Raw genomic sequence first — 27,186 nt, forward strand, 5'->3', positions numbered from 1 at the left:
TTATGTGTGTCTTCATCAAAGCCTAGCGCAGTGCATGACCTGAGTGGGCACTTCAGAAATGTTGAATGAATTGTAATTGAAAACTGAAGGACCTATTAAACCTTTTCATAATAGTTTTAAGAAATGAAGTTCACCTTTTAAAGTGTACAAATCAGTGGGTTTTAGTGTAGTTGCAGAATTGTTCAATCATCACTCTACTCTGAGGCCAAGGTCTGAGGATCAAGGTAGTGACAACCAATTTTGTGGGCGAAGGTCAGAGGCAGAATACTTGCAAGGGTCAGGCCCTAAGTAATACACTTCCCAGGAGAGTGAACACAAGAATTTGCTGGGGTAGGACGGGGGGATGAAGGGTTGACATCTTTCAGACAATCCAGGTAACTTTACTGTGTACCTTGCCATCTGTGGAGAGGTTTGCAAAGGGCTGGGCAAGAAAAAACGAACTTGCCAGACAAGCCAGAAAGAGAAGCAGAGGGAGGAAGGGACGAAGGTTGCAGGAATGTGATTTCCAAGGTAAGAAATCTCCCCAGTTTGCAGGAGGAAATCTCAGAGGAGGAGTAAAGGACCGCCAAGGGCGGTCCCGCTCAGCCTGCTCCTGAGATGAGCAGATGGGTGAGACTCTACCAGGACTAGGCATGGAGAACTCTCATCGTCCCCCTTGGCCCAACACCAAGGTCGTGGAGAGAACTGACATCTTTACAATAGCAAGTCTTTCTCTGTAAGCACATAGTATGTCTTTCCATTAATTTAGATTTTCTTCAATAGCTTTCAGTAAAGCTTTATCATTTTATCCACAAAGGCCTGCACACCTATTGTTAAATTTATCTGTTGCTATTGCAGATGGTATACTATTAAAATGTTTATCGCAACCTAATATAAAGTGCACAAATCAAGTGTCCACCTTGACTTTTATATACGTATATGTTCATGTAACCAAATGGCAAATATTTTTAAAGATTTATTTATTTATTTATTTGAGAGAGAGAAGGCATGCGCGCAGGGAGGGCAGAGGGAGAGGGAGAGAGGAAATCTTAAGTAGATTCCCCACTGAGTGCGGGGACCAATGTGGGGCTCGACCTCACAACCCTGAGATCATGACCTGAGCTGAAATCAGAAGTCGGATACTTAACCGACTAAGCCACCCAGGCACCCCTCAAATGGCAAACATTTTTAAAAGTTATACTCTCTGATTGTTGCTGCTGCTAGAAATTGTTGCTGCTGCTAGAAATGCAATCAATTTTGTCTATTTATTTTTGCTGTATTGACTTTATACCCAACAACCTTGCTAAATTCACTTACCAATTCTATCTCAATTTTCTTTTGGAGTTGCTACACACACAATTTCATCCACAAATACGGATATTCTTGGTTTTTTCCAATCCTTATATATTTGTTCCTGTTGTTTATTGGACTGGCTAAACTTCCATTATTTCATTGACTAGGGCTATTGAGAGCAAGCAGCCTTGGCTTGTTTCTCATCTTAAGAGAAATACTTTCAACATTTCACCATTATTGTGAGGTGTGCTGCAGGATTTTTGAGGATGTCCTTTATCAGGTTATGGGGTGGTCTTTAATATCAACAGATGTTTAATATTTTGAGTAGTTTTTATGCATCAATTGACATGAATAAACTGTTTCCCCTTTAATGTACAAACGGGTCCATATTTCCTCTAGTCTAACATTTGTTTTAACTTTGAGAAATGTCTTTTGCTGAATGTTTCTTCTCAGTTCTCCCTCTACCTGTCCATTAAGTGTTGGTCTTCTTGTTTCCTCCCTCACTCCTCTTCTCTCTCTCTTCTTTTCAAGCTCCTGCTTTTTGTAGGTTTCGTAAGCTATCAAAGGTTGGGGGATGACCACCCGGTTTTCCAGACACTGTGTCTCCCCACAGTCTGCTCCCTCCACAACCAGATTTGAATTCAAGTTAAAGCACTGGATTAGAAGACAGGTGGCTTGAGTTCCAGTTCCGTCAATCTCCAAAAATGCACCGAGACAGATTTCCCCCTATCAGTCTCATCAATAAAATCCCTGTCCCACCTTCAGGTTGGCTGGAAACTCCGACGAATAAATGCAGTAGAACCACTCTGCAAAGTACTCACAGGTAAGGGTTTGATGTCTTTGACACTAAGATTGTTAGAGGTAGTGTGAAGTAACATATAGCTTGGGGGGCGCCTGGGTGGCTCAGTCGTTAAGTGTCTGCCTTCGGCTCAGGTCATGATCCCAGGGTTCTGGGATTGAGCCACGCACCCCAAACCCGGCTCCCTGCTCAGCGGGAAGCCTGCTTCTCCCACTCCCACTCCCCCTGCTTGTGTTCCCTCTCTCGCTGTCTGTCAAATAAATACATAAAATCTTTTTTAAAAAAGAAAGAAAGCTGCAACCTTAAAACACAAAACAAAACATATAGCTTGGATTTTAAAGCTAATGGAATCTAGATCCACTCCCAGTCAGCAGTGGGACCTTGTGCTTGTATCTTAACCTTTCCAAACCTGCCTCCTTCGCCCAGCTTGCAGATAAAAGAGGCAAAACACCCGACACACAGTAGAGCTCAGTGAATTTAGCGATTAAAAGAGATAATGCACGTGCAGACAGCCTGAAAAGCATAAAATACTCCATAAATGTAAGCAGTATACCGTCCGTGGGTTGGAGGCTCCGAAGGCCCTAAGCCACCTCCCCAGCACCAGTATCAGCGCCCAGGTACTTAGTAGGTACGGTGATGAAGGGGACTGCAGAGAAAACTCGAATCCCCACTGTCGGGCTTCCAGGAGGGCCAAGCTGTACCCAAGGTCCCTAAGTTTGGTGAAAAATGCCCAAATGACCAGGGAAGGGGCAGAACGCCACTCTCACATTCGCGGGAGGGCTCCTGCTCCCACTCTCCGGGAGCTTTACCGGGAGTACAACTGCGGAGAGGCGCCGCTCCACCAAACGCAATCACGACGATCCGATCGGAGGTAACGAGTGCTCTCCCTGCTGCAGTCGCTAGGTGGGGCCCGTCGCTTCCGTCCCCCTAAACAGGTCCCCGTTTGCGCACGCGTGATTCCTACCCTCCAGCACTCCCACCCCCACACCAGCTTCGTCCGTGCGGCGCGTTCCAGGCATTTTCTGACGTAAGGCGCTGCAGCTGGGAGCCGAGCGGAAGTGCAGCGCGACTACTGCTGCAAGACGGGTGGGTGAGAGAGGTGGAAGTGGAGCCGGAAGTGTGACTAACCAGCCTGCCTCCCCGACGCCGGCGAAGCAGGAAGGAGAAGGTGCAGGCCTGGCGGGGTGTGGCCCCGGGAGGCGGAGGGCTCTGCGATTGGCCCTCGGCTGTGGCGACGGCGACGATTGGCCCTTGCGTGCGGAGGGAGGTGAGAAGGGTGGCGGCGGTTGGAATTCAAAAGTGGCGGGTGTGGCACTGAGGTGGTAGCCACCGCAGCCCGGAGCGCGCGTGCTTTGTGTCGCGGGCCGGCGAGAGAACGCGGGTCCCGGGAGCCCCGGCGCGGTGTCCTCTTCCACTGTGCTCCCCTGGCGCGTGTGGCACGGAACTGGACATGGAGCCGCAGGTGAGTAGAAGCCGCGTCGGGTCTCCTGTCCCCGATGCTGACGAGCCCCCGGCCGGCCTCGGTCCTGCATGCTTGGAGGGCGAAAATCCGTGCGTCCTCACGGAGTGGACAGGAGGGAGGGAGAGGGCGGGGAGCAGCCCCAGGAAGTCGGAGTGCATGTCCGCCCGCCCTTCCCCAATTTCAGGAGTCCCCATACACCCTTCCTGGCTTTCATGTCTCCAGGATTTCCCATTTCGAATTCTTAGGCTTGTCTGACTCGTACCCACTTCTCCATTCCTGCCGACGATGGCAGTATGTGATTGAGAAGGGAGAGTTCTGAGATTCCGTCTACCGCTGGGGAAATGGAGCTTGAGGCCAAATCCCCGCTGATGATCTTTCCAGTTCTCTCGTTGCCGTCGCTTTGGAGTGCAGAAAGGGTATAGAGAGATTGGGGTAATCTGCACGGAAGAACTCCTCATTCTCTCTTCTTCTCCAGGTTTTACAGAGGTCTCTGCTCCCTGAGACTGGTTTGACTTAGTTTCTTCTCTTATCGGCGCCTTACTGCACCCCACAACCATCTGCAGCCTCCCCTCTGTAGTGGAGAGAGATGTGTGACAGCGAGAGTGTATTGACTTTTGGTGCCAGAAAAAGGCTCCTGTCTGGATCCTCTGTTTACTAGTATTTCACATTCAGATTTACCTAAAGCGTGTTTCAATCTGAAGAGATGGTCTTTGTATCCTGACAGCTAAAAAGCAGATCAGTATGATTGTGACAGTGAAAAATAGTAGAAGCCTTCTCACATTTACTGAGCACCTACTATGTACCAGGCTCAGTTGTAGATACTTGGGATGCAACAATAAACACAATTAATCCCCGTCATCTCTATAGATGCCATTCTATGAGAAGCTGCTGTTGTATGGGGAGACGGGAAGTATATCATAAGTTATATAACTCTGTTCTTTGTGCACATTTCTGCAGGCAGCAGGAAAAATAATGCCACCTTCTTTTTTTTTTCTTCCCCTTTTTATTTGTATAGAAGCCAGTGTCCTGGATATATCACAGTTTAAGTATTCCCCCACCGTGGACATCCAATTTCATTCCTTTAAAAATGTATTGAGTCCTGCCATGTAGCAGACATTATACTGGTTTTATAGTTGTGAACAAAACAGATATGTTCTTTTGATGCTCACAATCTAATGTAAGGAAAGACAATAAACCAATAAACTAAAATTTAAAAAAAAACAGGGCATCAAATTGTTCCAGAGTTTTCTCTATAGGGATGCACTGTAAACATCCTTGAATATATCCCGTTGTATCTGGAATCTTTCCATGTTGTTTCTTACAACTTCATGTGAATCTGCAATGAGTTTTAAATGAAAAGTTTAATTAAAAAACAAAAGAATAGGGGCACCTGGGTGGCTCATTCGGTTAAGCGAACAACTCTTGGCTTTGGCTCAGGTCATGATCTCATGGGTCATGAGATCAAGCCCTGCATAGGGCTCTGCACTCAGCAGGGAGTCTGCTTAAGATTCCCTCCCTCTGCCCGTCCTCCTACTCGAGTGCACTCCCTCTCTCAAATAAAACAAGTAAATCTTTTAAAAAATAAATAAATAAAACAAGTAAATCTTTAAAAAAAAGAAAAAGAAAAACCCAGCCCTTCCTCCTGTTCTCTTGGTTGTTGGAACTGTGGCAGGCATCTTGGAATCAGCCTGGACTCCTCCATCTCCCTCACTGACTGCCCTCTACTTCCCCTTGCCAGGCCAGCTCCTAGTCAGACCAATACTTGGTTTCCAGTAACCCAGCCCCTCCTCTTCATCCCCACTGCCTGCCCTCTCTCAGACGGATTTCTACTTAGCCCTCAAGCTCCTAAAACAGCCCCTCTCTGCTGAGTTCCATGAAAATTAAGCTCTATGCATTCTTTATATCTAATGAATTAACTTCTCTCATGCATCTAGAACAGTAAGAGGTGTATACATCCTTGGGAGAATTGAGAAAATGGATCATTTTTTTGTAGAGCTTAATTCTTTTGTGGTACTCCAGTTTGGAAAGTCTGCCCTAAAAAGTAAGCTCTGGGAGGTCAGGGATTTTGTTCATTACTCTCACCCCAGCTTCTAGAACAGTGTCTGGTACAGAGCAATCTTGCAACAAATCTTAGTGCAACAAATCCTTGTTGGATGAAGGAAGAAAGGAATTCTCTCTGCCTGTCATACCCCTTATCTACTCCCATTCATTCTTCACATTGCTTCACATGACCTTTTTGGTACACATCTAGTCTATATTATTCTCCTGACAAAATCATCAGGGTCCCTCTTGCCTTCAGTAAACGCTCGACTCCTTATCATGGCATGCCGACTGCCACAGTCCTTTCCCTTCATCTCCCCACTTTCTGTGCACTCTCCATGTGTCAGCTAAACAGAACAACTTGGCATTCCTTGCATGCACCCCTCCTTGCTTTCTGCCTGGGATGTTCTTCCTTGGCCCAAGCCCCCTGACTAACTCTTTCTCATCATCAAGGTTTTGCCTTAGAAGACCTTTTGGAAGTGTTCTCTGACACTCTTCCCATTTGAACTACATGCTTATCCCTTCCTTGGGACACTTTTTATGAGAGCATTCAGTAAATGCTTCTCTTCCCCATTTTCCATGAGTATTTTGAAGGCAGGGATCATATCTTTTACTCCCAAACCCAGATCATTTTCTGGCACATAATAGTTGGCACTAAGTAAATATTGAATGAATGAAGTAAGCCAAAGAGCAGAGAGACTGGCCCTGGAATTAAAAGTTGCCTGTAGTGAAGATCAGAAGTTGATCTGTCTACACAGTGCTCTCCTAATGGTGGGATCAGAGTAGGGTTTACATAGGAAGGACCTGGTTTTAGCACGGAGAAGTTCTGTGTCCTCAGAAACTCGTTAGTTCCGGGCAAATTAAATGGTTGGTCACCCTAGACAGGAGTAGCTGTGGAGTGGACATAATCTCCAGGCACCAAATTGAGGTACTTAGGAGAGGATCTCTCTTTCCCACTGCCCCCACCCCTCACCTGTACTTTGGTGGTCTCCAAACTGGGTCATGCTGCTTCTTAGTCTTCTCCATGCAAGTCAGCCTCCTTACAACTATTTTTTATAAATAGGCTCTTTTGTATATTTTTCACATGCCTGATCAGGAACTGTATCTGGTTTTCCACATATACGAGGATAAAACCTAAACTCCTCCTTAGCCTGGCATCAAAGCCCTGCAGGTCAATATAGTCTAGCAGTTAAACACATGGCGTCCAGAACCAGACTGTCTAGATTCTAACCACAGCTCTGCCTTTTACTCACTGATGACCTTAGACAAGCTATTTTACCTCTCAGTGCCTTCCTCCCTCCTCTGCGAATTGAGGCTAATAACAGCACCTCCTCAGTGGGCTGCTGTAAGGATTAAGTTGATAACGGAAGCACTTAAAACAAATTCTAAAATGTTACCCACTTGAGGCGTCTGGGTGGCTCAGTCTGTTGAGCATCAGACTCTTGATTTTGGCTCAGGTCATGATCTCAGGGTCATCAGATCGAGTCCCACGTGGGGCTCAGGCTGGGTGTGGAATCTGTGTAAGATTCTCTCTCTCCCTCTCAAAAGAAGTTTTTTTTTTTTTTTTTTTTTTAAATAAGTAAAATGTTACCTGCTCCTCCCATGTAGTCTTCAGCCTTAGCTATCTTCCACTCTCTCTCTTATTTATGATTCTCCATTCTAGCCGAAAGTGCCTGTTGGTTTCCCAGTCAAATCATGTGTATGTTTGAGGTTTTGCCTTCTGAGAAATTGTCCGTTTCTCTGTGCTTGTTTAAGCACTACCCTTGGGGCGCCTGGGTGCCTCAGTTGGGTAAGTGTCTGATTTTGGCTCAGGTCATGATCCCAAGGTCCTGGGATCGAGCCCCTTATCAGGCTCCTTGCTCAGCGGGGAGCCTGCTTCTCCCTCTTCCTCTCTCTGCTGGTCCCCCTGCTTGTGTGCATTCTCTCTCTCAAATAAATTAATAAAATATTAAAAAAAAAAAAAGTACTACCCTTAAAGTTAGCTGAAGTTCAGCATCTGTCCACCTTTTCCCTTAGAGCTTTCTCCCACCTTTGCATTATGTCCCACTTCTCTCTGTGCCTTCTGGGGGCACATCAACTGTGGGCCCCGGTTTATATACAAGAGGTACTCAGTCAGTGCTTGTTGGTGGTTGAGAATTAGGCTAGGGGACCAAGAAGGGGAGTTCTTGGGACATTTGGGTTCCAGGGTGTTGTCTGAAGGGTCTCTCTTTTCCCAGCAGAGGTCCGCCTTGTTGGAAGTGAGGGGGAACATAGAGCTGAAGAGACCCCTGGTCAAGGCTCCTTCTCGGCTGCCTCTCCCAGGAACCAGGTGTAAGAGGGGGCCTGACCAGATGGAGGATGCCTTAGAGCCCGAAAAGGTGAGCTGGGTTTGGAAAAGCTTTACATGTACATGTGTAGTGTGTGTGTGTGTGTGTGTGTGTGTGTGTGTGAGAGAGAGAGAGAGAGAGAGAGAGAGAGACAGACAGACAGACGGAGAAAGAGAGTGTATGTCTAAACCAATCAGGGAGAGTAAATGGACCCTATTCTTGTCTATCTCCAGAAAAGGACACGAGGACTGGACACAGTGACCAAACTTGCCACATCCCACCCCAGGGCACCAGCCCTCACTGCAAGGCCACAGCCACAAGGCCAGACAACAGGTGGGTTCTAGCAGTGAGCAGAAACCAAGGGCATGGAAGTCCAGTGCTTTTCAACTCACTTATTTCTTCTCTTTCAATTTGTTTATTTTGAATAGGTAATAGGTTTCACTTGTTTCAAAATTCCAAAGGCACAAGGGGCAGCTGGGTGGCTGGGTGGGTTAAGCATCTGACTCTTGATTTTGCCTCAAGTCATGATCTCAGGATCATGAGATCGAGCCCCACTATGGGTGCGGAGCCTGCTTGGGATTCTCTCTTCCTCTCCCTCTGCCCCCCCCCCTCCAAATTCCAAAGGCACAAAAGTCATTATACAGTCTTACCCCTGTCCCCCAGCCACCCAGTTCTCCTCCCCAGGGGTGTTCTGTCCCTTCCAGGGGCATTCTGTGGGGGCTCAAGCAAATCCGGACATGTTCTCCAACATTTTTTTTATATAAATGGTAGCACACTTGACACATGGTTCTGCCCCCTGCTCGTTTTGCTTATCTAGGTCCAACTTATTTCTTGGGGTCGGGAGTAATTTCTGGTCCAGGGAAGTATATCTTCAGAAGCTGGCCAGATTTCAGGGAAGAGGGAAGTTATCTTATTTCTAATCCTCAGAAAAAAAAAACGACTCTGTGCCTGGCCCAGCCAGAGTTCATGCCACCCTGAGACTGTGCTACTTTTTCCTCTCTCATCTCCCGACAGCTCCAAAAGTTCCCAAGAAGACAGGACCCCGATGTTCCACAGCTCTTGTCACAGGTACTAGTGCTTCAGGGCTGGGGCTGAGAAGAGATTTGGGATATGTGTAAAGGGAGCTGATGGAGGTGGAGGGACACTGGTGCTGTGATTCCTTATGTCAACTCCCCGATTCTCTAGTTTTGAAGAATCAGAAACCAGGCCCTGCTATTCCCGCCCAAAAGCCTGGAGGTAGGTGACAAGCATAACCATTGGGTGAGAGGCTGGGATAGGGAAGAGAGGAGGTGGGGAGTACCCAAAAAAATCCATTTGGTTCCCTTGCTGTCTGGAGGGGAAAGAGATGTAGCAGCAGGTGTGGAGGCCTTAAAGGCTAGGATGGAGGAGAGATAGAAAGCCACGACCTCCCTGACTTTGTCCTTGCCATGTCCATCTTAGCAGCTGCCCCTCCCATGCTGGGAGGGAAGAAACCCACCAAACGTCCGGCCTGGGACTTAAAGGGTCAGTTATGTGACCTAAATGCTGAGCTGAAATGCTGCCGCGAGAGGACTCAGACATTGAACCAGGAGAACCAACAACTGCAGGACCAACTCAAGGAGGCCCAGCAACAGGCCAGGGCCCTGGGGGCAGAGTGCAGGACACTGGAAGGGGAGTTGGCCAAGGTGCAGGCCCAGGCCGAGCAGGGCCAGCAGGAGTTGGGAAACCTCCGGGCCCGTGTCCTGGAGCTGGAAGAACAGCTGGGCACACAGGAGAGCTTGGTGCAAGAGCTCCAGAAAGAACAACTGGGATTGCAGGAGGAGCGAAGGGGGCTGGCCGCCCGGCTGGAGGAACAAGAGGTAAGGGCCACCTTTCTCACCAAATGCCAACCCTCCCTCTGGGTTACCCTGAAGTCTCTTTGGGCTCGGTGTCCTTGGCCACCTCTCTGCAGCAGTATTCCTCTGTCCTTCTCCACCCCTGTCCACTCCTGACTGCGTCTTGCTTCTGCCCCATTTCTCCCTATCCTGTCTGCTTTCATAGTGTCCCCCACCCCCAATCTGTTTCCCCTAGTCCTCCATTTCCTCCTCTGTCTCTTTCCTGATCAAAGATCCCCACGGATTTTTTTTTCTCAGTTTTCTCTTCTTCTCAACTCCATTTGACTCCTTGGTGAGCACCAACTAGATGGAATTACTTGCAGTTTCTCAAATGATTCAATCTTCTCTTCAGGGCATTTTGCATATGCACTTCCTTTTTTGTAGAACGTTCTTTCTGTTCTCCGTCTTTTCCTTGGTTTATTCCGATACTTTAGGGTGTCAGCTTAGCTATCATCGTCCTTGTGCCCATTTTGGCTGTTCCCATAGCACTCCCTAACCTGGCACCATGATTCCTATTTTCTTACTCTTTTCTTAGCAGACTGTGAAGTCCTTGGGGACAGGGGCCACCCTCCCTCCACTCCGCACTTCGTCATGACTTGCCCTTATTCTTCACTGTGTCTCACCTCTGTGTCCATTCCGTCCCGGACAGAGGAGCCTGCAGGCATCGGAAGCAGCTCTGTCAGGCAGCCGAGCGGAGGTGGCCTCTCTGCGCCAGGAGGCTACAACCCAGGCGGCCTTACTGGCGGAGCAAGGAGAACGTCTCCATGGGCTAGAGATGGAGCGCCGGCGACTACACAACCAGCTACAGGAGCTCAAAGGCAATATCCGTGTGTTCTGCCGGGTCCGCCCTGTCCTCCCAGGGGAGCCCACCCCATCCCCGGGCTTCCTCCTGTTTCCCTCTGGCCCTGGCGGGCCCTCCGATCCTCCAGCACGCCTCAGCATCTCCCGGTCTGACGAGCGTCGTGGGACCCTGAGTGGGGCACCAGCCCCCACCACCCGCCACGACTTCTCCTTTGACCGGGTATTCCCACCAGGGAGTGGGCAGGACAAAGTGTTCGAGGAGATTGCCATGCTTGTCCAGTCAGCCCTGGATGGCTACCCAGTATGCATCTTTGCCTATGGCCAGACAGGCAGTGGCAAGACCTTCACGATGGAGGGTGGGCCTGGGGGAGACCCCCAGGTGGAGGGCCTGATCCCTCGGGCCCTGCGGCACCTCTTCTCCGTGGCCCAGGAGCTGGGCGGCCAGGGCTGGACCTACAGCTTTGTGGCAAGCTACGTAGAGATCTATAATGAGACTGTCCGAGACCTGCTGGCCACAGGGACCCGGAAGGGCCAGGGCGGTGAGTGTGAGATTCGCCGGGCAGGGCCAGGGAGTGAGGAGCTTACTGTCACCAATGCCCGATATGTTCCTGTCTCCTGTGAGAAAGAGGTAAGCACCGAGGGGCACTGGGACTAGAGAATGGGGAGGAGCAGACAGGGTGGCAGAGGATGTGCGTGGATGAGGGAGGGAACAGGAGAGCGTGGAAGGGTGGGGGAAGCATAGGTTACGTGGGTGGGTCACCACATCAGTTTTGGCCCGTGGGCTGTAAGGTAGATCTGTCTGCCTTAGGGAACTAGCAGTGGAATGACACACGGGCCGAGGGCTTCCTGGCCCCTGCCCGCTGCATCTCAGGGCCTATTTCCTACTACTCCCCTTGCTCAGCTCACTCTAGCCATGCTGGCCTCCTGGCTGTTCCCCAGCCATCTCGTCACATTCTCCAATCAGGGCCTTTGCCTGACTGTTCCTCTCCTGGAACGGCTTGCTCCCTCCCTGCCTTCAGAGTTTAAGGCCAGTGCTGTCCCTGGCCATCCTGTCTGAAAGTGTAACCCTCACCCTACCTTCACACGCTCCTTATTGTTCTATTTTCTCCTCGGTACTCTCAGCCATAACTGTACGTTATGCTTAGTCATTCTCTCTCTTCACTGGCTAGAAAGAAATCTTCAAGAGGGCAGGTGCTGACTCTGGTTCATTGGTACCGACATAGCTGTGTGCTGACTCCCTGCCTGCTTTTGCCCCTTGCTACTCCCGTCTTCAGGTGGAGGCCCTGCTCCATCTGGCCCGCCAGAACCGGGCAGTGGCCCGCACGTCCCAGAACGAGCGATCATCACGCAGTCACAGTGTGTTCCAGCTACAGATCTGTGGGGAGCACGCTGGACGAGGCCTGCAGTGTGGGGCCCCCCTCAGCCTGGTGGACCTGGCTGGGAGCGAGCGGCTAGACCCTGGCTTAGCCCTTGGCCCTGGGGAACGGGAACGCCTTCGGGAAACACAAGCCATTAACAGCAGCCTGTCTACCCTGGGGCTGGTCATCATGGCCTTGAGCAACAAGGTGGGAATGGGGATGGGGGCCGGTGGGACCTGGGGTAGGTTGAGGCTGCTCATGCTGAACCTTGTCCTACCTAATCACCTATCTCCCTCAACTCTCTAGGAGTCCCACGTTCCTTACCGGAACAGCAAGCTCACCTACCTGCTGCAGAACTCTCTGGGTGGCAGCGCTAAGATGTGAGTGAAAGGGACAGACAGACAGAGGGGGTTGGTGGAGACTGTGAGGCTGGCGTCAGGGGCGGGAAAGGGGCAACAGTGGGAACCTGGTGCAGGGTCCGCCCAGCCACTAATGCTGGGGTTTGGCCCCCTCTCCTCTCTCCACAGGCTCATGTTCGTGAACATTTCCCCCCTAGAAGAGAACGTCTCCGAGTCCCTCAACTCCCTACGCTTTGCCTCCAAGGTGCAGTTACCACCAAGCCCAGGTCCCGTCAGGACCCCTGGGTGGTTGTAGGTCTCTCCATTCTGACCCTTTAGGGGCCCATTTAGTCCTTTAGGCCAAGGGCACATTTATCTGGAAAGGATTTTGCCAGGCATTGGGGCGATACCTCTCTGGATCCATTTTTAGCTATTGGGTCTTGGGGTAGTTAAGAGGTCAAAACTATATAAAAGCTATAGACAACGAATGAAGTTTTACCACCGCCCCGTGCACCCCATTCTCCCCACCTGCCCTGGTAGAGGTAGTCATTTTTAACATTTACCATTTTACTTATCCTTTCAGTGTTTCTTCTTGCAAATATAAGCAATATGCAGGTGCTTATTCCCTTCCTTCTTATATAGAAGACATCTCTCTTTTCATATATATATGTTGTTCTGTACTTTGTTCTGCTTAACAAGACATCCCTAAGATTACTCCCCACCAGCACACAGAGATCCCATTATTTTTATGTCTGCCCAGGGCTCCGTGGTGTGGCTGCACCAAAGTTTATCCACCAGTTCCCTCTACTGGACACTTGGATTGTTTCCACCCTTTTTTCTGTTACAAACAAGACCGTGTTGACTAACCTTGTACATATATGTCATTTGTATTTGTTTAGTTATATCTAACTGTGTAGGGAGAGATTCCTGGCAATGGGATTGCTGGATCAAAAGAGACTTAGATGCGGGCGCTTGGGTGGCTCAGTCGGTTAAGCATCTAACTCTTGATTTCAGCTCAGGTCATGATCTCAGGGTCATGAGATCAAACCCCACGTCTCGTGGAGCCCATTTAAGATTCTCTCTCTCCCTGCCTGTCCCATGGGTGCACATGCTCTCTCTCTCAAAAAAAGAGAGTAGTGTGAAGTCAGGCTCCAAAACCCACTTAAACATTAAGTGGAGGGAAGGCCATGCCATGAATTTTCTAGGAGACTAATGCTCCTTCCACTAAAGTGTCTTTACGGCCTGTCTGTGGAGGGTAATTTTTTTCTCTGGCTGCTCCTTTCTTGAGGGTATAGCCCTATGATAGGTTCTGGCTTTATTCAGCATCTCCGGTCAGGTGTGCCCTTCTGCTGTACCCGGGCTTCCCTGCAATGAGCATTGGTTGCCGCCAAGGAAGTAGTCCATTCCCTTGGTACCCCACCCTGGGCTTCTGCTTTGATCGGGATTCCCCTTGCTATCTTGCAAGTTCAATTAAAGTTGTATCAACATCATTAACAGCCAACAGTATAAATGCTTTAGTATCCTAAAGTTATCGCGTTATTAAATTTCACTTGATTGTCTCAGAAATGGCTTTAATATATTAGGCTTTTCCCAATAGGGATCAAAGCAAGGGCCACCCATTTCATCTTGTTGAAATGTCTCTTAAATTTCTTTTAATCTGTAATGATCTCACCCCTTTTGTGGTATTTATTTGTTGAAGAAATAGGGTCATTTGTCCTATAGAATATACCATATTCTGGATTTTGGCTGGTTGCTTCCTCCTCCTTCCAAACTTTTTGTTATCTAGTAGATTTAGGGGCTTGATTAGATTTGAATCAGACTTATGTTTCTTGACAAGAAAACTTAGATGGTACTTTCTATTACATCAGGAGGCACCTAATATCTAATTGTTTTACTTTTAATGAAATAAAAATCAATCATGGGATTTGGGTGTTACCAGCTTGTTACCATTTGAAAACTCCCTATTGACCTAGTGATTTCACTTAGTGATTTTATCGAACAATGATCGTACCTAGATCTATTATTAGGGAGTTTAATTTTCTCAGTCACTTTACATTTTTAGTCTTGTTTTTTCTATAAAGAACTTTCCCTTGCCATATATTTGGTAACTCTGAAATCCAGTCTATATAGGAAAGGCAGGGTAAATGCTAGATTCTTTATCAATTTTCAGTATTAGAAGTTGGTATCTTAGCAACTTCCAAAGGTGACCATGTGTTTTTGTCTGGGGCGTGTCATTTTACAGATGCTTATGGATTTGATATATATCCTTTGTAGTCATTATTCTTTCTGATGCTCAAATTGCCCCATCTTTGGCCAGTGGGAGCTCCTTTAAGTTAGCTCCTGTGTCGTTTAGACAGGACCCAGTAGTCTTTATTCTAGATTCATCTTGTACATATCCTGCCTAGACTTGGGATCATTTGTTTTTGAAGGAGCGTTGGTTCTTAAATGAGTATTGTTCATGTTTTATCTAGCTTATTAACCAGTAAGCTGTGGGAGGGATTGGAGTGTCTGGGCCACAGTACTGCTGGAAATAGACTCCGTCGCTCCATCTCTCTCTGCTCTCTGCTCCTATGGCTGCCATTCCTTCTCAGTTGCTCTTTACTTTCTCCAGACCTGGTGTGGTTAGTGGGCACAGAGCTAACCTTTACTGAGACCAGCCTGAACCTGTCTTAAGAGCCCTTGTTTCAGTATTTTCTGAGGGCAGCCCCAGTATTGGGGGTGGGAGGCGATCTTGGAGAAAACTGTTATTTTGTTTACTCAGAAAACGTTTTTATCCTGTCTAAACCCTCTGCCCGCAGGTGAACCAGTGTGTTATTGGTACGGCCCAGGCCAACAGGAAATGAAGACAGATCCAGATCCTCTGAGTGTGTTTGGGGGGTGGGGTGGGGGGGCTGAGGGATGCTTTATGGGGGGGTGGGGCGCTGTGTGACCTGGGTCTATCAAATAAAGAACAGTTTTTTTTTCTTTAAATAAAGGTTTTATTAGCGATGGCCCATTATCTGTAAAAATGGGAACTGCGGATCTGTGTACTCTGCCAAGTATTTGTTTTGCAGAGCAAGGGCTTCAGGCCATCTCCTGGAGTCTAGGTGCCCTAAGCCTCCCTATCAGGCCATCTCCTGGAGTCTAGGTGCCCTAAGCCTCCCTTCACCCCCCTCCCGCGTTGTCCGCCTCCAGGAGATGTGCCCCCCTAGCCAACCACCGTCACTAGTCTGCCGCCGGCCACCCAGCCCCACTAGGGAACGCTCCTCTGGTGGGTGTGGGAGGGTGGGAACCCGAGCCCAGGGGCGGGGCCGACGCGCCCTCCCACAAACTGCTGGCTCTTCCTCCCGCCCTTTCCCTCTCTTCCCGTTCGAACCGCCAGGGCCGGCCCGCCCGCTGCCCATTGGCTGGCTCTCGGCGGCGTTACCGCCTCGCTACTAGCTCTCCGGGCCCTTGCACCCGCCCTGGAAGCGCTGGGCGGGACGCACGCCCGCTGACTCGCTGGCGCCAACCGCTAACGGCCACCGCCCCATAAAGGAGGGGCTCAATCCTCCCAGGTGCCGCGCGCGGGAGGGGTCACGCGTGCGCAGAAGCGCGGCGGCGGTGGGGGGGAACTTGCCATGGGGAGGGCGGGGCCGGGGGCAAAGGCGGGAGGAGGGCGGGGCACTCCAGGGAGGAGGGCGTGGTGGGGGCGACGGGAAGGGTGAATGGAGGGCGGGGTCGTGAACTGGGGCCGGGGGGCGGGACTTGGAGTGACCATGGAGGTTGGGGGGGCAGTTAACGGATGTGGCATGGGGCGGGGGCCAGGCTGGAGGCCTGCTGCCGGGAAGGGGGGATTCCCTCCTGCCCCGAGGGCGGGTCTCCCTCCGAGGAAGGGGCTGCGGGAATTCCTTCTCCCCCCGGGTCTTGACTTTCCACCCGCCCCAGCCGCGGAGAGGCCACCACTCACTCTCTCGGCGCCCTCCAGGCGCTTTGGAGGTGAGGGAGGTGGGGTGAGGTGGTGCCCGCCCCCCCACCGGCTCCTCCTTCCCCCCAGTCCTCCCCTCCCACCACCCTCCCCCCCGAGCCGGTTTGTCCCTCCCCTCCCCTCCCCTCCTTCCCCCCGCCGCCTCCTCCTGCCGCTGCCGCTGCTTTGGCTGCTGCGTCATACGCCCCAGAGCTGCCGGGACGGAGGGGCTGGGCCTGGGGACCCCCCGGCCCTTGCCTGCCCGCCCTCCGACGCCCAGACGTGCCCTCCCCGCGCTGGGGGTTCGCCTCGATCTCCCACGTCTGCCTCTGCCCGGCTCCCGGCGGCCCCAGCTGTCACTGGTAAGGAGGCGGCGGGAGGCGCCCGTGGGGGGGCAGGGAGCCGGGGGTCGGCGCGCAGGGCGCGGGCGGGAGAGCCTCGCCGCCCAGGCATCGGTTCGGGCTGGGCCGACTCAAGTCCCCTCTCGGACTCGCCGTCATGGGGAGTAGAGACCGGGACTGGGACACGCCCCCCTCCCGGGGCACTCAGGGAAGTTATCTAACCCGGGGGCAGGGAGCCCCGTATTTGAGGGTGACCTGACATAACCTGGCGTCAGGATGATTGTTCTGAATGAGACACGCGGGCTCGGGGAGGCAGCCGTTTCTATTCTGGAAAACATTTCCAGAAAAGCTCCCAAAACACATATCTGGGTAGCAGAGCACCCCAATTATGACACCTCTGAAGAGGAGGAGGTGACAGCAGAAACTGAGTGGTAACCTTTGCTTCTGCAACCATCATTTCTCCTAAAACCTCGAGGCCAGGATATAGTATCCCAGGGGAGTTCTGGAAGCTGGGAAACTAGAGAACTAGGTTGGGGGGTGGGGGGTGTTAGGGAGAGGAGAGCCAGTCACCAGAGTTGGAAAAGCAGGAGTCAAGAAGCTTGGGAGGGGTGCTGTGTGGTTTCCTATCCAGGTGTCTCAGATTTGGAGACTGGGAGCACAGCTGCTTGAATCCTTGAGGCAAAGAAAAATGGGGAGTTTCTCAACATTCATAACCTTCTCCCATCCCACTTCTGGCTAGGCCCCCCCAGGATGCAATGGCACAGCCCCCCCGGCTGAGCCGCTCTGGTGCCCCCCCACTTTGGGACCCAGCCTCCCCTGCTTCCACCTCAGGCCCCAGGCCTCGGCTTTGGGAGGGTCAAGATGTGCTGGCCAGGTGGACGGATGGGCTGCTATACTTGGGGACCATCAAGAAGGTAAGGCATTTGACCTCTGACCTGTTACCTTTCCCCCGTTCTCCTTATGTAGTTCTGATTCCTGTTTCATCCCGTGTGCTCATCCATTCCAGGTGGACAGTGCTCGGGAGGTCTGTCTGGTCCAGTTTGAGGACGATTCCCAGTTTCTGGTTCTATGGAAAGACATTAGCCCCGGTGAGACCCTAGAGGCCCAAGCGTGTGCATGCCATGGAAAGCAGAAACCTGGCATGGGGGATGGAAAGGGGGCCTAAGGACAGGCCCCGCAACACTGTGTTCCCCCACAGCTGCCCTCCCCGGGGAGGAACTTCTCTGCTGTGTCTGTCGCTCTGAGACTGTGGTCCCTGGGAACCGGCTGGTCAGCTGTGAGAAGTGTCGCCACGGTGAGAGGGCGGGACACTTGAATGGTCTAGCTTGCCCTAAGCCTTCCAGGCTGCCTCTCAAGTCTTCCTTCCACCACTGGTCCTCATGCCACCTGTCCTGGCTGAGTCCCCAAGCCACTGCTCCAGCCAGTCTCAACTCTGTAACCTCACTCCCTTCGAGCACAGGGAGAAACAGCCATGGAATGGGGAGGTGTGAGCTTTGTAGACAGGATGGTTCAGATACACCCTTTTCTAACTGTAAGACCTTGGGCAAATCCCCAAACCCCTAGGAGCCTGTCCCCTCACCTGTAAAATAAGGGTAATTCACCCACTACAGCCCGATCATGGTCAAGGATGAAATGAGGTGGCCAAGACTCCTCCTATCCCAGTGGCTAGCACACACAGGTATGCAGTGCAGTAAGTGGCCTACCATCAATATTATTGTTATTAAGCTTATCACCAGGACTGCCACGTTCCAAGGGCCCCAGCCCCTGGAGAAGGAGAGGGCACATCCTGGGTCTGCCGCCAGTGTGTCTTCGCCATTGCCACCAAGGTAAATCACTTTCCTGTGGGAGCCTCCCATCCACAGCCTCTCCCAAGCCTTTCTGCCCCTCCCTCCCCTGAGGCAGCTTGCCTGTTCCCTCTCTGCAGAGGGGGGGTGCACTGAAGAAGGGCCCCTATGCCCGGGCCATGCTGGGCATGAAGCTGTCCCTGCCATATGGACTAAAGGGGCTAGACTGGGATGCTGGACATCTGAGCAACCGGCAGCAGAGCTACTGTTACTGTGGTGGCCCTGGGGAGTGAGTAATGACGACTGGGGGGTGGCAGGGGTTAGGGAATGACTGATGGAGTGGGGGAAGGGATCCCAGGGAATGGAGGAGAAAGAACAGGACGAGGGGAGTGCTGAAGAGGGCTGGGGCCATTCGGGTGGGGACAGTGTCTGGGGGTCACTCGTCCTGTGCTGCCTCGCAGGTGGAACCTGAAAATGCTGCAGTGCCGGAGCTGCCTGCAGTGGTTCCATGAGGCCTGCACCCAGTGTCTGAGCAAGCCCCTCCTCTACGGGGACAGGTGAGACGGAGCCCTCTGGCTCTGCTCCCCACAGTCCCCCACGCCGCCTCAGAGCCCCGGCCTCCGAAGCTTGCCTCCCCTGCGCGCCCCATCCTTGCTGGTGAGTCCTCCGTAGCCTGGTATCGTTTCTTTGTATAAGGTGTGTACTCTCTCTCCCTCTTGCCCACTTCCAGGTTCTATGAGTTCGAATGCTGTGTGTGTCGGGGGGGCCCTGAGAAGGTCAGGAGGCTACAGCTTCGCTGGTGAGCTGGCATGACCTCAGCATAGATCCTCTCTCAGCACCCCCAGGATTTCACCCTATGTGCCCAAACTTCCCACCTCAGGACTCTCTAGGCTTTTGTAATGCTGCCACAACCTTGACAACTCAATATTTCTCCAGGGTGGATGTGGCCCATCTTGTCCTCTATCACCTCAGCGTTTGCTGTAAGAAAAAATACTTTGATTTTGACCGTGAGATCCTCCCCTTCACCTCTGAGAATTGGGACAGTTTGCTCCTCGGCGAGGTAAGGAGTGATGAAGCTTTGGGGGTGAGGGTGGAACAGAGAAGTATAAAGAAGGAGGGAAGGGAGAGGGACCACTGCTCCCCTGACCCCGTTTTCTTTCCCCTTCCCCAGCTCTCAGACACTCCCAAGGGAGAACGTTCTTCCAAACTCCTCTCTGCTCTCAACAGCCACAAGGACCGGTGAGTTGGAGGGCGGCTCAGAAAAAGATGCAGATATGGAAGACTGGGAGGGAAGGGGCTGCAAGCCATCTGGGAAGGTCATCTCTGAAAGGACTGAGTAATGGCATCAGAGGGGCCCTGTATTACTGCACTGACCCTGTATCATTTCTCTCCTCACCCCAGTTTCATTTCAGGGAGGGAGATTAAGAAGAGGAAATGCTTGTTTGGTCTCCATGCTCGGATCCCTCCCCCTGTGGAGCCCCTTACTGGAGATGGAGCCCCCACCAGGTCACTGGTCCAGGGAGGATGGGGAAATTCTCAGGGTATTAATGGGGGAGGCATACGTATGGAGATGGGGAGGTCTTTGGGGTGTCCGGGAGGGGGCTGGGGGGATAAGGAGGCCTCTTACAGCTTCCCTTCAGGGCAGGGCCCTGGGGGAGGGGTCTCACGTCCCCTGGGGAAGCGCCGGAGGCCGGAGCCAGAGCCCCTGAGGAGGAGGCAGAAGGGGAAAATGGAGGAGCTGGGGCCACCCTCAGCAGTGCGCAATCAGCCCGAGCCCCAGGAGCAAAGGGAGCGGGCTCGTCTGCAGAGGGCACTGCAGGTACAGGGGCAGGGGGATCCCCATGGAGCCAAATGGTGGTGTGGGAAGGAATCAAGGATTATCTCTCAGTCCTTTGCTCCTTCTTCTAGGCCTCAGTGTCTCCACCACCCTCCAGCCCTAACCAGAGTTACCAGGGCAGCAGCGGCTACAACTTCCGGCCCACAGACGCCCGCTGCCTGCCCAGGTCAGTGCTCCTTCATCCTCCAACCAGTTATGTACCCCTGGAATTTCTCCTCCCATTGTCTACATCCTCTGGACTTTCTTACCCAGAATTATTTTCCATCTCCCCCTTGGCTACTCACTTCTTATCCTAGAGAGACTTCCAGTACCAATGTCTGATCCCTAGTATTCTGGGGATGGGGATTCCTTGGGGCTGTTTGAGCTCTGCTCTTCTCAGTGGGAGAGGGTCCTGTTCCCCTGCTTCAGGTCCTGACTTTCCCCCTCCCCAACCCCAGCAGTCCCATCCGGATGTTCGCTTCCTTCCACCCCTCTGCCAGCACCGCAGGGACCTCTGGGGATGGTGAACCCCCAGACAGGTGAGATTCTTCCCCTTTACCTGTGCCACCCCTCTTCACGTCTGTGCTCTTAAGTTCTTCAGTCTCTAACCTCATTTCTCTGTGCCTCTGATCCACATGTGAGCTCCATTTTTAGTCAGTCCTTATCTGCATCTGGACTCACAATTGCCTTCTCTTCCTAGGTCACCCCTGGAACTTCACATTGGTTTCCCCACAGACATCCCTAAAAGTGCCCCCCACTCGATGACTGCCTCATCTTCCTCAGTCCCAGCCCCCTCCCCAGGTCTTCCTAGACGCTCAGCACCCTCTTCTCCCCTGTGCCGTAGTTTGTCTCCTGGGACTGGGGGAGGAGTCCGAGGTGGGGTTGGCTACCTGTCCCGAGGGGACCCTGTTCGGGTCCTTGCTCGGAGAGTACGGCCTGATGGTTCTGTGCAGTACCTGGTTGAGTGGGGAGGTGGGGGCATCTTCTGAATAGCCTGCCTCTGCCTACCTCCCCATTCACACACACCGGCACTTTCATACCCTGACCTCTGACCTCACCTACAGCTGGGATGTACCTGGGGAAGTAGGGGGGTAGTTCTCTCTACTGCCCAGGCTGGAATCCAGGTGGGGGGTTGGGGAAGAGGCTCTCTCTTCTCTACTCCCCTCCTGATTCCTGACCCTTCCCCCATCCCTCTTCCCATTTCCTTTGATGTTATTTTGTTACAGCTTTTTAAATATTTTTAAAATTATTTAACCCCTGGGGACGGAGACTGGGGGGGGATGATAAAGGATCCCAGACTGTATGATTGAAATAAAGGTAAATAAACAAATCTAGAAGCCCTGGGTCATTCTGGAAGAACACAGGGACTAGAAGCACTTCTAATCTTCTCAACCAAATTCACATACATGACAAGGAAAAAGGCAAAAGGCAGAGAAAACCAAAGACAGGATTTATTAGGGGCCCAGTCATCACCTGCAAGTCAGAGGGCACTGAAGTATACAAAGGGAACATGGCAGAAACAGGGCTCATCACGGTGGGACTGTGCTGGAGTCAGAAATGGACTCTGTAACCTGGCGTACCCAGTGCAGGTATGGGGAGTTCCCCTGCTCCACAGGCAATGCAATCACCTCAGCCACTTCGTAAGGGTGCACAGAACTGTGAAAACATGGGGGGATCACTCAAAGATCTACCTAAAGGAGCCTACCCCCTCAGACTGCCCAGCAGGTGCCACCCCACACCCTCACTGCTACCCATGTCAAAGTTCTCACCGAACAAAATCTGTCAAAGCTGGAACCAAGGAACTTTGGGTTTTAATCATCTAAGAAGCAAAGACAAACATGACTGAATCGAGGAGTGGGGTTGATTTCAGGATCTCAGATGAGGGAACAGGGTCAGGGAATTGAGGTTTCATTGGATGGGGAAATGTTTCTCACCATCAGCACCTCACTGTCCTCCTCAATCTTTCCTTTCCATTCATAGCTGAAAAGGTCAGGGAGAGAGTGTTGAGGGAGCAAAGATTGCCCTCAAGGAAAAGCACTGCCAATCAGCCCCTAGAGTTAGGTTAACCCCCCAACTCCTATGACTCACATGGATGTAATCTGAGGGATGAGGTTAACGCAGGCTGCCAGGCGCTTCTCCACCACAGCCCTGAAGGTGAAGAGAAAGCCCCATTAAGAAGGCCCCATGACCCGGAGTTTTGCACTGGCAGCCCAGAGCCAGGGTTCCTCGGGCAGGAAGCTGAGGAGTGCACTCTTCTCTCCCACCCCCAACTCTCTCCCGTCATGATCCTCCTTCCTCGCTCCACACTGAGGTCCCCACCTGGCGATCTCCTTGGCGACCTTCTCGTTGGGGCAGGTGACAAAGGCTGCAGAGACCGAGCCGGGAACATAGCCGGAGGTCGAGGCGGGCGAGGGCTGGGACGGGGGGCTTCCTGAAGCCATGGACAGCAGAGCTCGGGGAAGCAAGAGAAGGCGGGAGGCCACAGGCAGCAGCGCCGGCATCCAAAGAAGCGACAGGAGCAGAGCGGCCTGAGAGCACGAAATGAATAGGGTGTCACCCCGCAAATACCCGAGGAAATTGCATCTCGGGAACCCTTGGATAAAGACAGGCTCTGCTTTCCCTCTTCTGCACCCCGAAGGGAAAGGTCCCTGAAGCTGGGAGAGAAACTTGGGAAATCAAGGCGGACTCGGTTTTCACCCCCTCCTCAGGAGCCAACCTCTAGGATTTTTGGGTGCGGGTGGTGGTCGAGGCTTCGGGAACCGGAAGGGGCGGGGCCGGCCACTCACCCCTCCGCCGAGCAGGATTGCGGGAGCCCGCACCCCCCTCATGCAGCCTACTGTGGTTGAGTAGGGATGAATATCAAAAACCGCACGTAAGGCCGAGAAGGGACCCCAAACCTAGGAAGAGCGGCCTCTTCTTACCTGGGCAGCACCCACGTGATAAGAAAACAGCACATACCACGTGACAGTAGAAGCAGGCCCGCGAACCTCCAGAGCCAGCCAATCCTGGCCCTCACATGGGCCAGTTTGCCCCGCCTCCCGTCGGGGGAGGAGCGAAAGGGAATTTAGCCAATCGAGAGCCGAATCTGCGGACGTGCACGGAAATGGCACTCTTGTTTCCGTGTAAACCGGAAACGGCCAATTGCCGGCTGAGGAGAGCCGCAGCGGCGTTCCACTGTCACGTGAGGGGGCCGGTCTCCCTCCGGCGGCTGTACCTCAATGAGCTGCGCCAAGAGGCCAATCGCAGGCCAGCCCCGCAGGCCACGTGATGAGAGAGCTGGAGCTAGAAAGGGGGGGGTGCTGCAGACCCTGCTGACTCGATGCGACGGGTTGTGGAGTGGGGAATCATACTTAAACCCCAGAATGTACCCAGTTACAGCCCCTACACTGTTCCCGAGACCTTGAGGAGTGGGAGGGTCTGAGAAGATTGAACCTCAGGGGGTAAAGAGAGCGCCCCCTGCCTCTTTGGTTAGGACTGACATATGCCTAGGTTGGGTAATGAACAAGGATAATTTGAGAAGCCAGCTGTCCCTGGGCAGGGGATACTGATTAGGCAGAGATGGGCACAGCAAGACGATGGCTAGGTGGGGAAAGATGCATTTTAAAAGGACAGAGTGAGACCCTGTAAATGGGATAGAGAGTGATGAAAATGGGGCTGAGGGCAATTCAGCCTTCTTAATTGAAACCCCAAAGGTCGAGACAGACTCGTGAATGGAGGGGGAGGGGAGAGGGGAGAGAGATGGCTTCAGGTTGGGGATGTGGAGGACACCAGGAAGTAGTGATGGTCCTTTTGTCCCTTACCCACCTCCTATTTAACTCTCCAGGACTGGTATACCTCTGAGTCTTGGGTCTCCTTCCCTTAACCCATCCCCCTAGGAGCCAGGACCTGTCCTACATAACTTCCCTGGGGCCCAAGCACATTCAGTGACCCAAAAATGGAGAGAGGGGCCAATGAGAGGAGAGAGAGGTGGGAGGAGGCAGCAGAGAAAAGGCTCTTGCCACTCCCCCTACCCAGTATTCCCCCTCCTTTCAAGGTTTGGGGTCTCTGGTCTGCTGGGTGGGCGTGACTGGGCGTTTTATCAGAGTTCTCTCATACCTGTGTCTCTGGGGATGGGGTCGCCCTGAGATCTGTCTTTGGGTTTGGAGTTTGTTTCTCAGCTAGATCTCTGTAGGGCCTTTCAGTATTTGCAGTGGGATCTTTCTCGGACCGAGTTTCCTTTTTGTTTTGGGAGTTTCTGTGACCTCCGTCTCTCTCTGAGGTCTTTCAAAGTCTTCTTTATGAGTTTGGGTCTCTGCATTCTACATCTCTGAGCTACATGAGTGTCTCTCCCTGTCCCTCTCCCTTCTCCCCATCCTCAACCCCCAGGTCTGGAGTTTCTCTATCTCTTGACTTATCAGTCTCTGAGTCTGCAGTTTCTTTTCTCTGAGATGTAAGTCTGGGGTCTGGTATCTCTCTCTGGATCTGAGTCCTCTAAGAGCTAATTCTAGGTCTGGGTTTTTTCTAAATCTGGATCTCATCGTGTTCTTTGACTCTAGGTCTCTGATCTTGGTTCCTGAAATCACCATCTGATTCTGGAGTCTAAGATTTCTGTGGCTGTGGAGAACCTTTTTGAAACTGGACACTCATATTTTGACCTCTGACCCTTCTCTCAATGGGGGATCTGGGGTCTTTTTTTTTTTTTTTTTCTGAGATTAGGGTCTCTTTTCCTCTAGATTTTGGGTTTGTGCCTCGGATTAACCCCCCACCCCCAGGGTGGGCAGCAAGGTATCTTTCTTTGTGGGTCTGGGGTCTCTTCAGTCTCATGATCTGAGGTCTACATCTTTAGAACTGCCCTATCTCTCAGTCTGGTGTGTTTTTGAGTCAGGGGTCTCTCTCCCTAGTTCTCACTGAGTAGGGGTGGGGGCTGCAGAGTCTCTCTCTCCTCCTCCTCCAGCTTTCTCCTCTCTCGCTCGCTCCCCCGCCCCTCTCTCTCTCTCTCTCTCTCTCTCTCCCGGCTGCCGCTGCTGCCGTTGGCTCCTATTCTCCTCCTCCTCCTCCTCTCTCCTCCTCTCCGCTCCTCTCCGCTCCTCTCTCCTCCTCTCTCCTCCTCCTCCTCCTCCACCTCCTCCTCCTTCTCCCCCTCTCTCTCCCCCTCTTTCTCTCTTCTCTTTCTCCCCCGTCCCCCCCCCCCGCCCCCTCCCCCCCAGGCCTGATGAGCAGGTCTCGCGCCTCCATCCATCGGGGGAGCATCCCCGCGATGTCCTATGCCCCCTTCAGAGGTACGGTGGGGAGGGGAGGGGGAGGGCCAGTTGGGGGGGGCAAGAGGGGGAGGGGCAGGGGTGGGGGGGGGAGCAGAGCCGGGGCCAGGGAGGGGAGCAGCTGAAATGGAGGGAGAGAGAGGAGGACCGGGAAGGCAGGAATGGGAGCGATGGGGAAGGAGGGATTGGAGGCCAGAAGATAGGGGTAGATAGGGGCCGGAGGGGCCAGGAAACAGGCTTTGAAGGGGGCTGAGGGGAAAATGATGAAGGGGAAAGAGATTGCCAGAAAGGGTAGGAAGATAGAGGGATAGGGTTGGGGGAAGAGGTGCAGAAATAATTTGGAGGTGGGAGCTGAGAGATGAGGAAAATATTAAGGAAATAGAAGGACAGTCTTAAGAGAGGGGCTAGGAGGGGGCAATGAAAACATAGGGGTGAAAAGAGAAGCAAAGAAGATGGGGGGGTAGAATACGGTGAAGGGGCTCAGAGAATGGTAGGGGGTTGAAAAAGAGAAGAGGATGGAGGGAGAGAAGAAGGGGCCAGATGGAGAGAGAGGGAGGCAGTGGGGGGTGGGGGGAATGGAGGGTCCAGATGGAGGGAAGAGAGGAGAGAGGGAATGGGCTGGGGGAGGAGAGACCAGGGCAGGGGGAGGGCCAAATTATGTGTGTGTTTATTGAAGGGGGGAGGGGGCAATAGAAGTAAGACTGAGTGATGGAAGTAGAGGGCAGGTTAGGACCCTGCCCCAGACTCTGACCCTCCTTAAGGCCTTTGACCAGTGAAATGTAACCCCTGGGGTCCTATCCGCCCCCTTCACTTCACCACTTTTTACCCCCCTCCCCCACCACCAATCCCTATTACCATTCTCCCTCCCTCCTCTGGTGTCCATCACCTATATCTTTCCCCCCATATGGTGTCCGTTCCTTATATGAGTCCCCCTTCTGTGCTTCCCTTATATCAGTTCTTTCTTTGGTCCATTCTCTCTCCCTCTCTTCTATCTGGTAGCTCCCTTATATCTCTACCACGTCTTCACCTGTCCTTCATGACCCCCTTGTCTTAGTACCCCTGATAGGTGCACCTCATTTCTTCTGCCCCATGTCCACTTGGGCTCTTCTGGTATATTCCCTTGTCCCTAGGGATTTACTCTCATTTCTGCCTTCTTTTCTCTTGATCCATCCCTATGATTTGTCCCACAGCCCGTCCTCTATCCCTACCCCATTCCCTGTCTTGTCACTGCAAGTCTGTGCCTACCCGCTTTCCCCTAACACCTCAGCTCTTACCACCCATTCCTCTTTTCTTGTCTCCTCTACTTCCTGGGGTGTTGGAGATTTGGGTGCAAAGATGCAGGTTTTGATGGTTGGAACGGGACCTAGAAGACATCCCCATCTGAGCCTTGTGGGACTTCTTTTCCTAGTAAAATTTTCCGTTTTCTCAGCTGTGTTTGTCTGTCTCTTGCATCTGCCTCCCAGAATCATCCTTACTTAAGTCTAGACAATATGTGTGTGTGGGGTGTGTGTTTCCAGAGTTGCTTCTAAGCTAAGTTCCCTGCGGCCTTCCTTGCTCCCAGGAGGAAGGTGTCCCCTGAACTCTAACCTGTCTCCCTGTGGCCACAGCCTGAACCAGCCCCTCCCGGAATGATTAGATGTATCAACAGATTTCTCCTCTGGGAGTCCTCAGAGTCTGAGTGCAGTGGGCATGTTGCCTGCGGTGCGTGCAGTCTCAGAGCCTAGGAACTGATGATCTCTGTATCTAGAGGGTATCAGATAGAATCTCTGGGATGGCATTGAGATAGTGAAAGTCTTAAAGTATTGGGTTTTCTAAATATCTGTATTCTAGGGGTTCATCTCTGACTCTGATCTG

The 27,186-nt window shown here is 52.2% G+C and overlaps 4 protein-coding genes across 18 annotated transcripts in view; 3 read left to right on the forward strand and 1 right to left on the reverse strand.

The window, feature by feature from the left end:
* The first annotated feature begins 3,170 nt into the window (after positions 1-3,170).
* Positions 3,171-15,248, forward strand: KIFC1 (kinesin family member C1). Of its 4 annotated transcripts, none has more exons than XM_057304941.1 (11): positions 3,171-3,533; positions 7,793-7,930; positions 8,113-8,212; positions 8,894-8,947; positions 9,065-9,115; positions 9,323-9,717; positions 10,382-11,161; positions 11,808-12,098; positions 12,198-12,271; positions 12,419-12,494; positions 15,028-15,248. In XM_057304941.1, exons 1-11 carry the CDS (start codon positions 3,522-3,524, stop codon positions 15,070-15,072), a joined length of 2,016 nt encoding a protein of 671 aa, XP_057160924.1. In that variant the 5' UTR covers positions 3,171-3,521; the 3' UTR covers positions 15,073-15,248. The 4 variants fall into 4 exon arrangements, with proteins under 4 accessions (XP_057160924.1, XP_044234270.3, XP_057160922.1 ...); XM_044378335.3 differs by having other exon boundaries at positions 3,303-3,533; positions 9,320-9,717; XM_057304939.1 differs by having other exon boundaries at positions 3,346-3,533; positions 7,790-7,930; positions 9,320-9,717; positions 15,028-15,203.
* A 1,168-nt stretch (positions 15,249-16,416) lies between these two features.
* Positions 16,417-21,425, forward strand: PHF1 (PHD finger protein 1). 9 transcript variants are annotated; one of them, XM_026482667.4, is made up of 15 exons: positions 16,417-16,516; positions 17,235-17,409; positions 17,502-17,583; positions 17,694-17,789; positions 18,221-18,321; positions 18,420-18,568; positions 18,741-18,836; positions 19,010-19,078; positions 19,216-19,339; positions 19,451-19,518; positions 19,681-19,785; positions 19,909-20,098; positions 20,188-20,282; positions 20,554-20,634; positions 20,796-21,425. In XM_026482667.4, the coding sequence occupies exons 2-15, from the start codon at positions 17,251-17,253 to the stop codon at positions 21,082-21,084; spliced, it is 1,704 nt and encodes a 567-aa protein (XP_026338452.1). In that variant the 5' UTR covers positions 16,417-16,516; positions 17,235-17,250; the 3' UTR covers positions 21,085-21,425. The 9 variants fall into 9 exon arrangements, 6 of the variants coding, with proteins under 6 accessions (XP_026338452.1, XP_048081758.1, XP_048081759.1 ...); XM_048225801.2 differs by having other exon boundaries at positions 20,557-20,634; XR_008956599.1 differs by lacking the exon at positions 20,554-20,634 and having other exon boundaries at positions 19,920-20,098; positions 20,796-20,895.
* Positions 21,426-21,521: 96 nt separating this feature from the next.
* On the reverse strand, positions 21,522-23,117 carry CUTA (cutA divalent cation tolerance homolog). Of its 4 annotated transcripts, none has more exons than XM_044378308.3 (6): positions 23,054-23,117; positions 22,415-22,623; positions 22,184-22,243; positions 22,030-22,075; positions 21,865-21,914; positions 21,522-21,751 (listed from the first exon to the last, which is right to left on the reverse strand). In XM_044378308.3, exons 2-6 carry the CDS (start codon positions 22,594-22,596, stop codon positions 21,625-21,627), a joined length of 465 nt encoding a protein of 154 aa, XP_044234243.1. In that variant the 5' UTR covers positions 22,597-22,623; positions 23,054-23,117; the 3' UTR covers positions 21,522-21,624. The 4 variants fall into 4 exon arrangements, with proteins under 4 accessions (XP_044234243.1, XP_057160874.1, XP_026338453.1 ...); XM_057304891.1 differs by having other exon boundaries at positions 23,017-23,100; XM_026482668.4 differs by lacking the exon at positions 23,054-23,117 and adding an exon at positions 22,882-23,033.
* Positions 23,118-25,331: 2,214 nt separating this feature from the next.
* The window catches only part of SYNGAP1 (synaptic Ras GTPase activating protein 1), a 30,125-nt gene continuing 28,270 nt past the window's right edge, over positions 25,332-27,186 (forward strand). Inside the window, exon 1 of the mRNA XM_057305017.1 lies at positions 25,332-25,353. Coding sequence (XP_057161000.1) covers positions 25,332-25,353 — 22 coding nt within the window. The remainder of the gene's footprint in view (positions 25,354-27,186) is intronic.

Source organism: Ursus arctos, unplaced genomic scaffold, assembly GCF_023065955.2.
Source record: "Ursus arctos isolate Adak ecotype North America unplaced genomic scaffold, UrsArc2.0 scaffold_31, whole genome shotgun sequence".
Lineage (NCBI taxonomy): Eukaryota > Metazoa > Chordata > Mammalia > Carnivora > Ursidae > Ursus > Ursus arctos.

Bases quoted from the DNA above. Each gene is read 5' to 3' on its own strand.
- KIFC1 (XM_057304939.1), top strand. The intron at 7,931-8,112 runs GTGAGCTGGGTT...GTCTATCTCCAG, and splicing joins ATGCCTTAGAGCCCGAAAAG to AAAAGGACACGAGGACTGGA. The intron at 11,162-11,807 runs GTAAGCACCGAG...TCCCGTCTTCAG, and splicing joins CTGTCTCCTGTGAGAAAGAG to GTGGAGGCCCTGCTCCATCT.
- PHF1 (XM_026482667.4), top strand. From the start codon at position 17,251: ATGGCACAGCCCCCCCGGCTGAGCCGCTCTGGTGCCCCCCCACTTTGG. The intron at 19,519-19,680 runs GTGAGTTGGAGG...TCCTCACCCCAG, and splicing joins CTCAACAGCCACAAGGACCG to TTTCATTTCAGGGAGGGAGA. The intron at 20,283-20,553 runs GTCAGTGCTCCT...CCCCAACCCCAG, and splicing joins GACGCCCGCTGCCTGCCCAG to CAGTCCCATCCGGATGTTCG.
- CUTA (XM_026482668.4), bottom strand. From the start codon at position 22,923: ATGAGGGGGGTGCGGGCTCCCGCAATCCTGCTCGGCGGAGGG. The intron at 22,624-22,881 runs GTGAGTGGCCGG...TCGTGCTCTCAG, and splicing joins CAATCCTGCTCGGCGGAGGG to GCCGCTCTGCTCCTGTCGCT. The intron at 22,076-22,183 runs GTGAGTCATAGG...TGACCTTTTCAG, and splicing joins ATCCCTCAGATTACATCCAT to CTATGAATGGAAAGGAAAGA.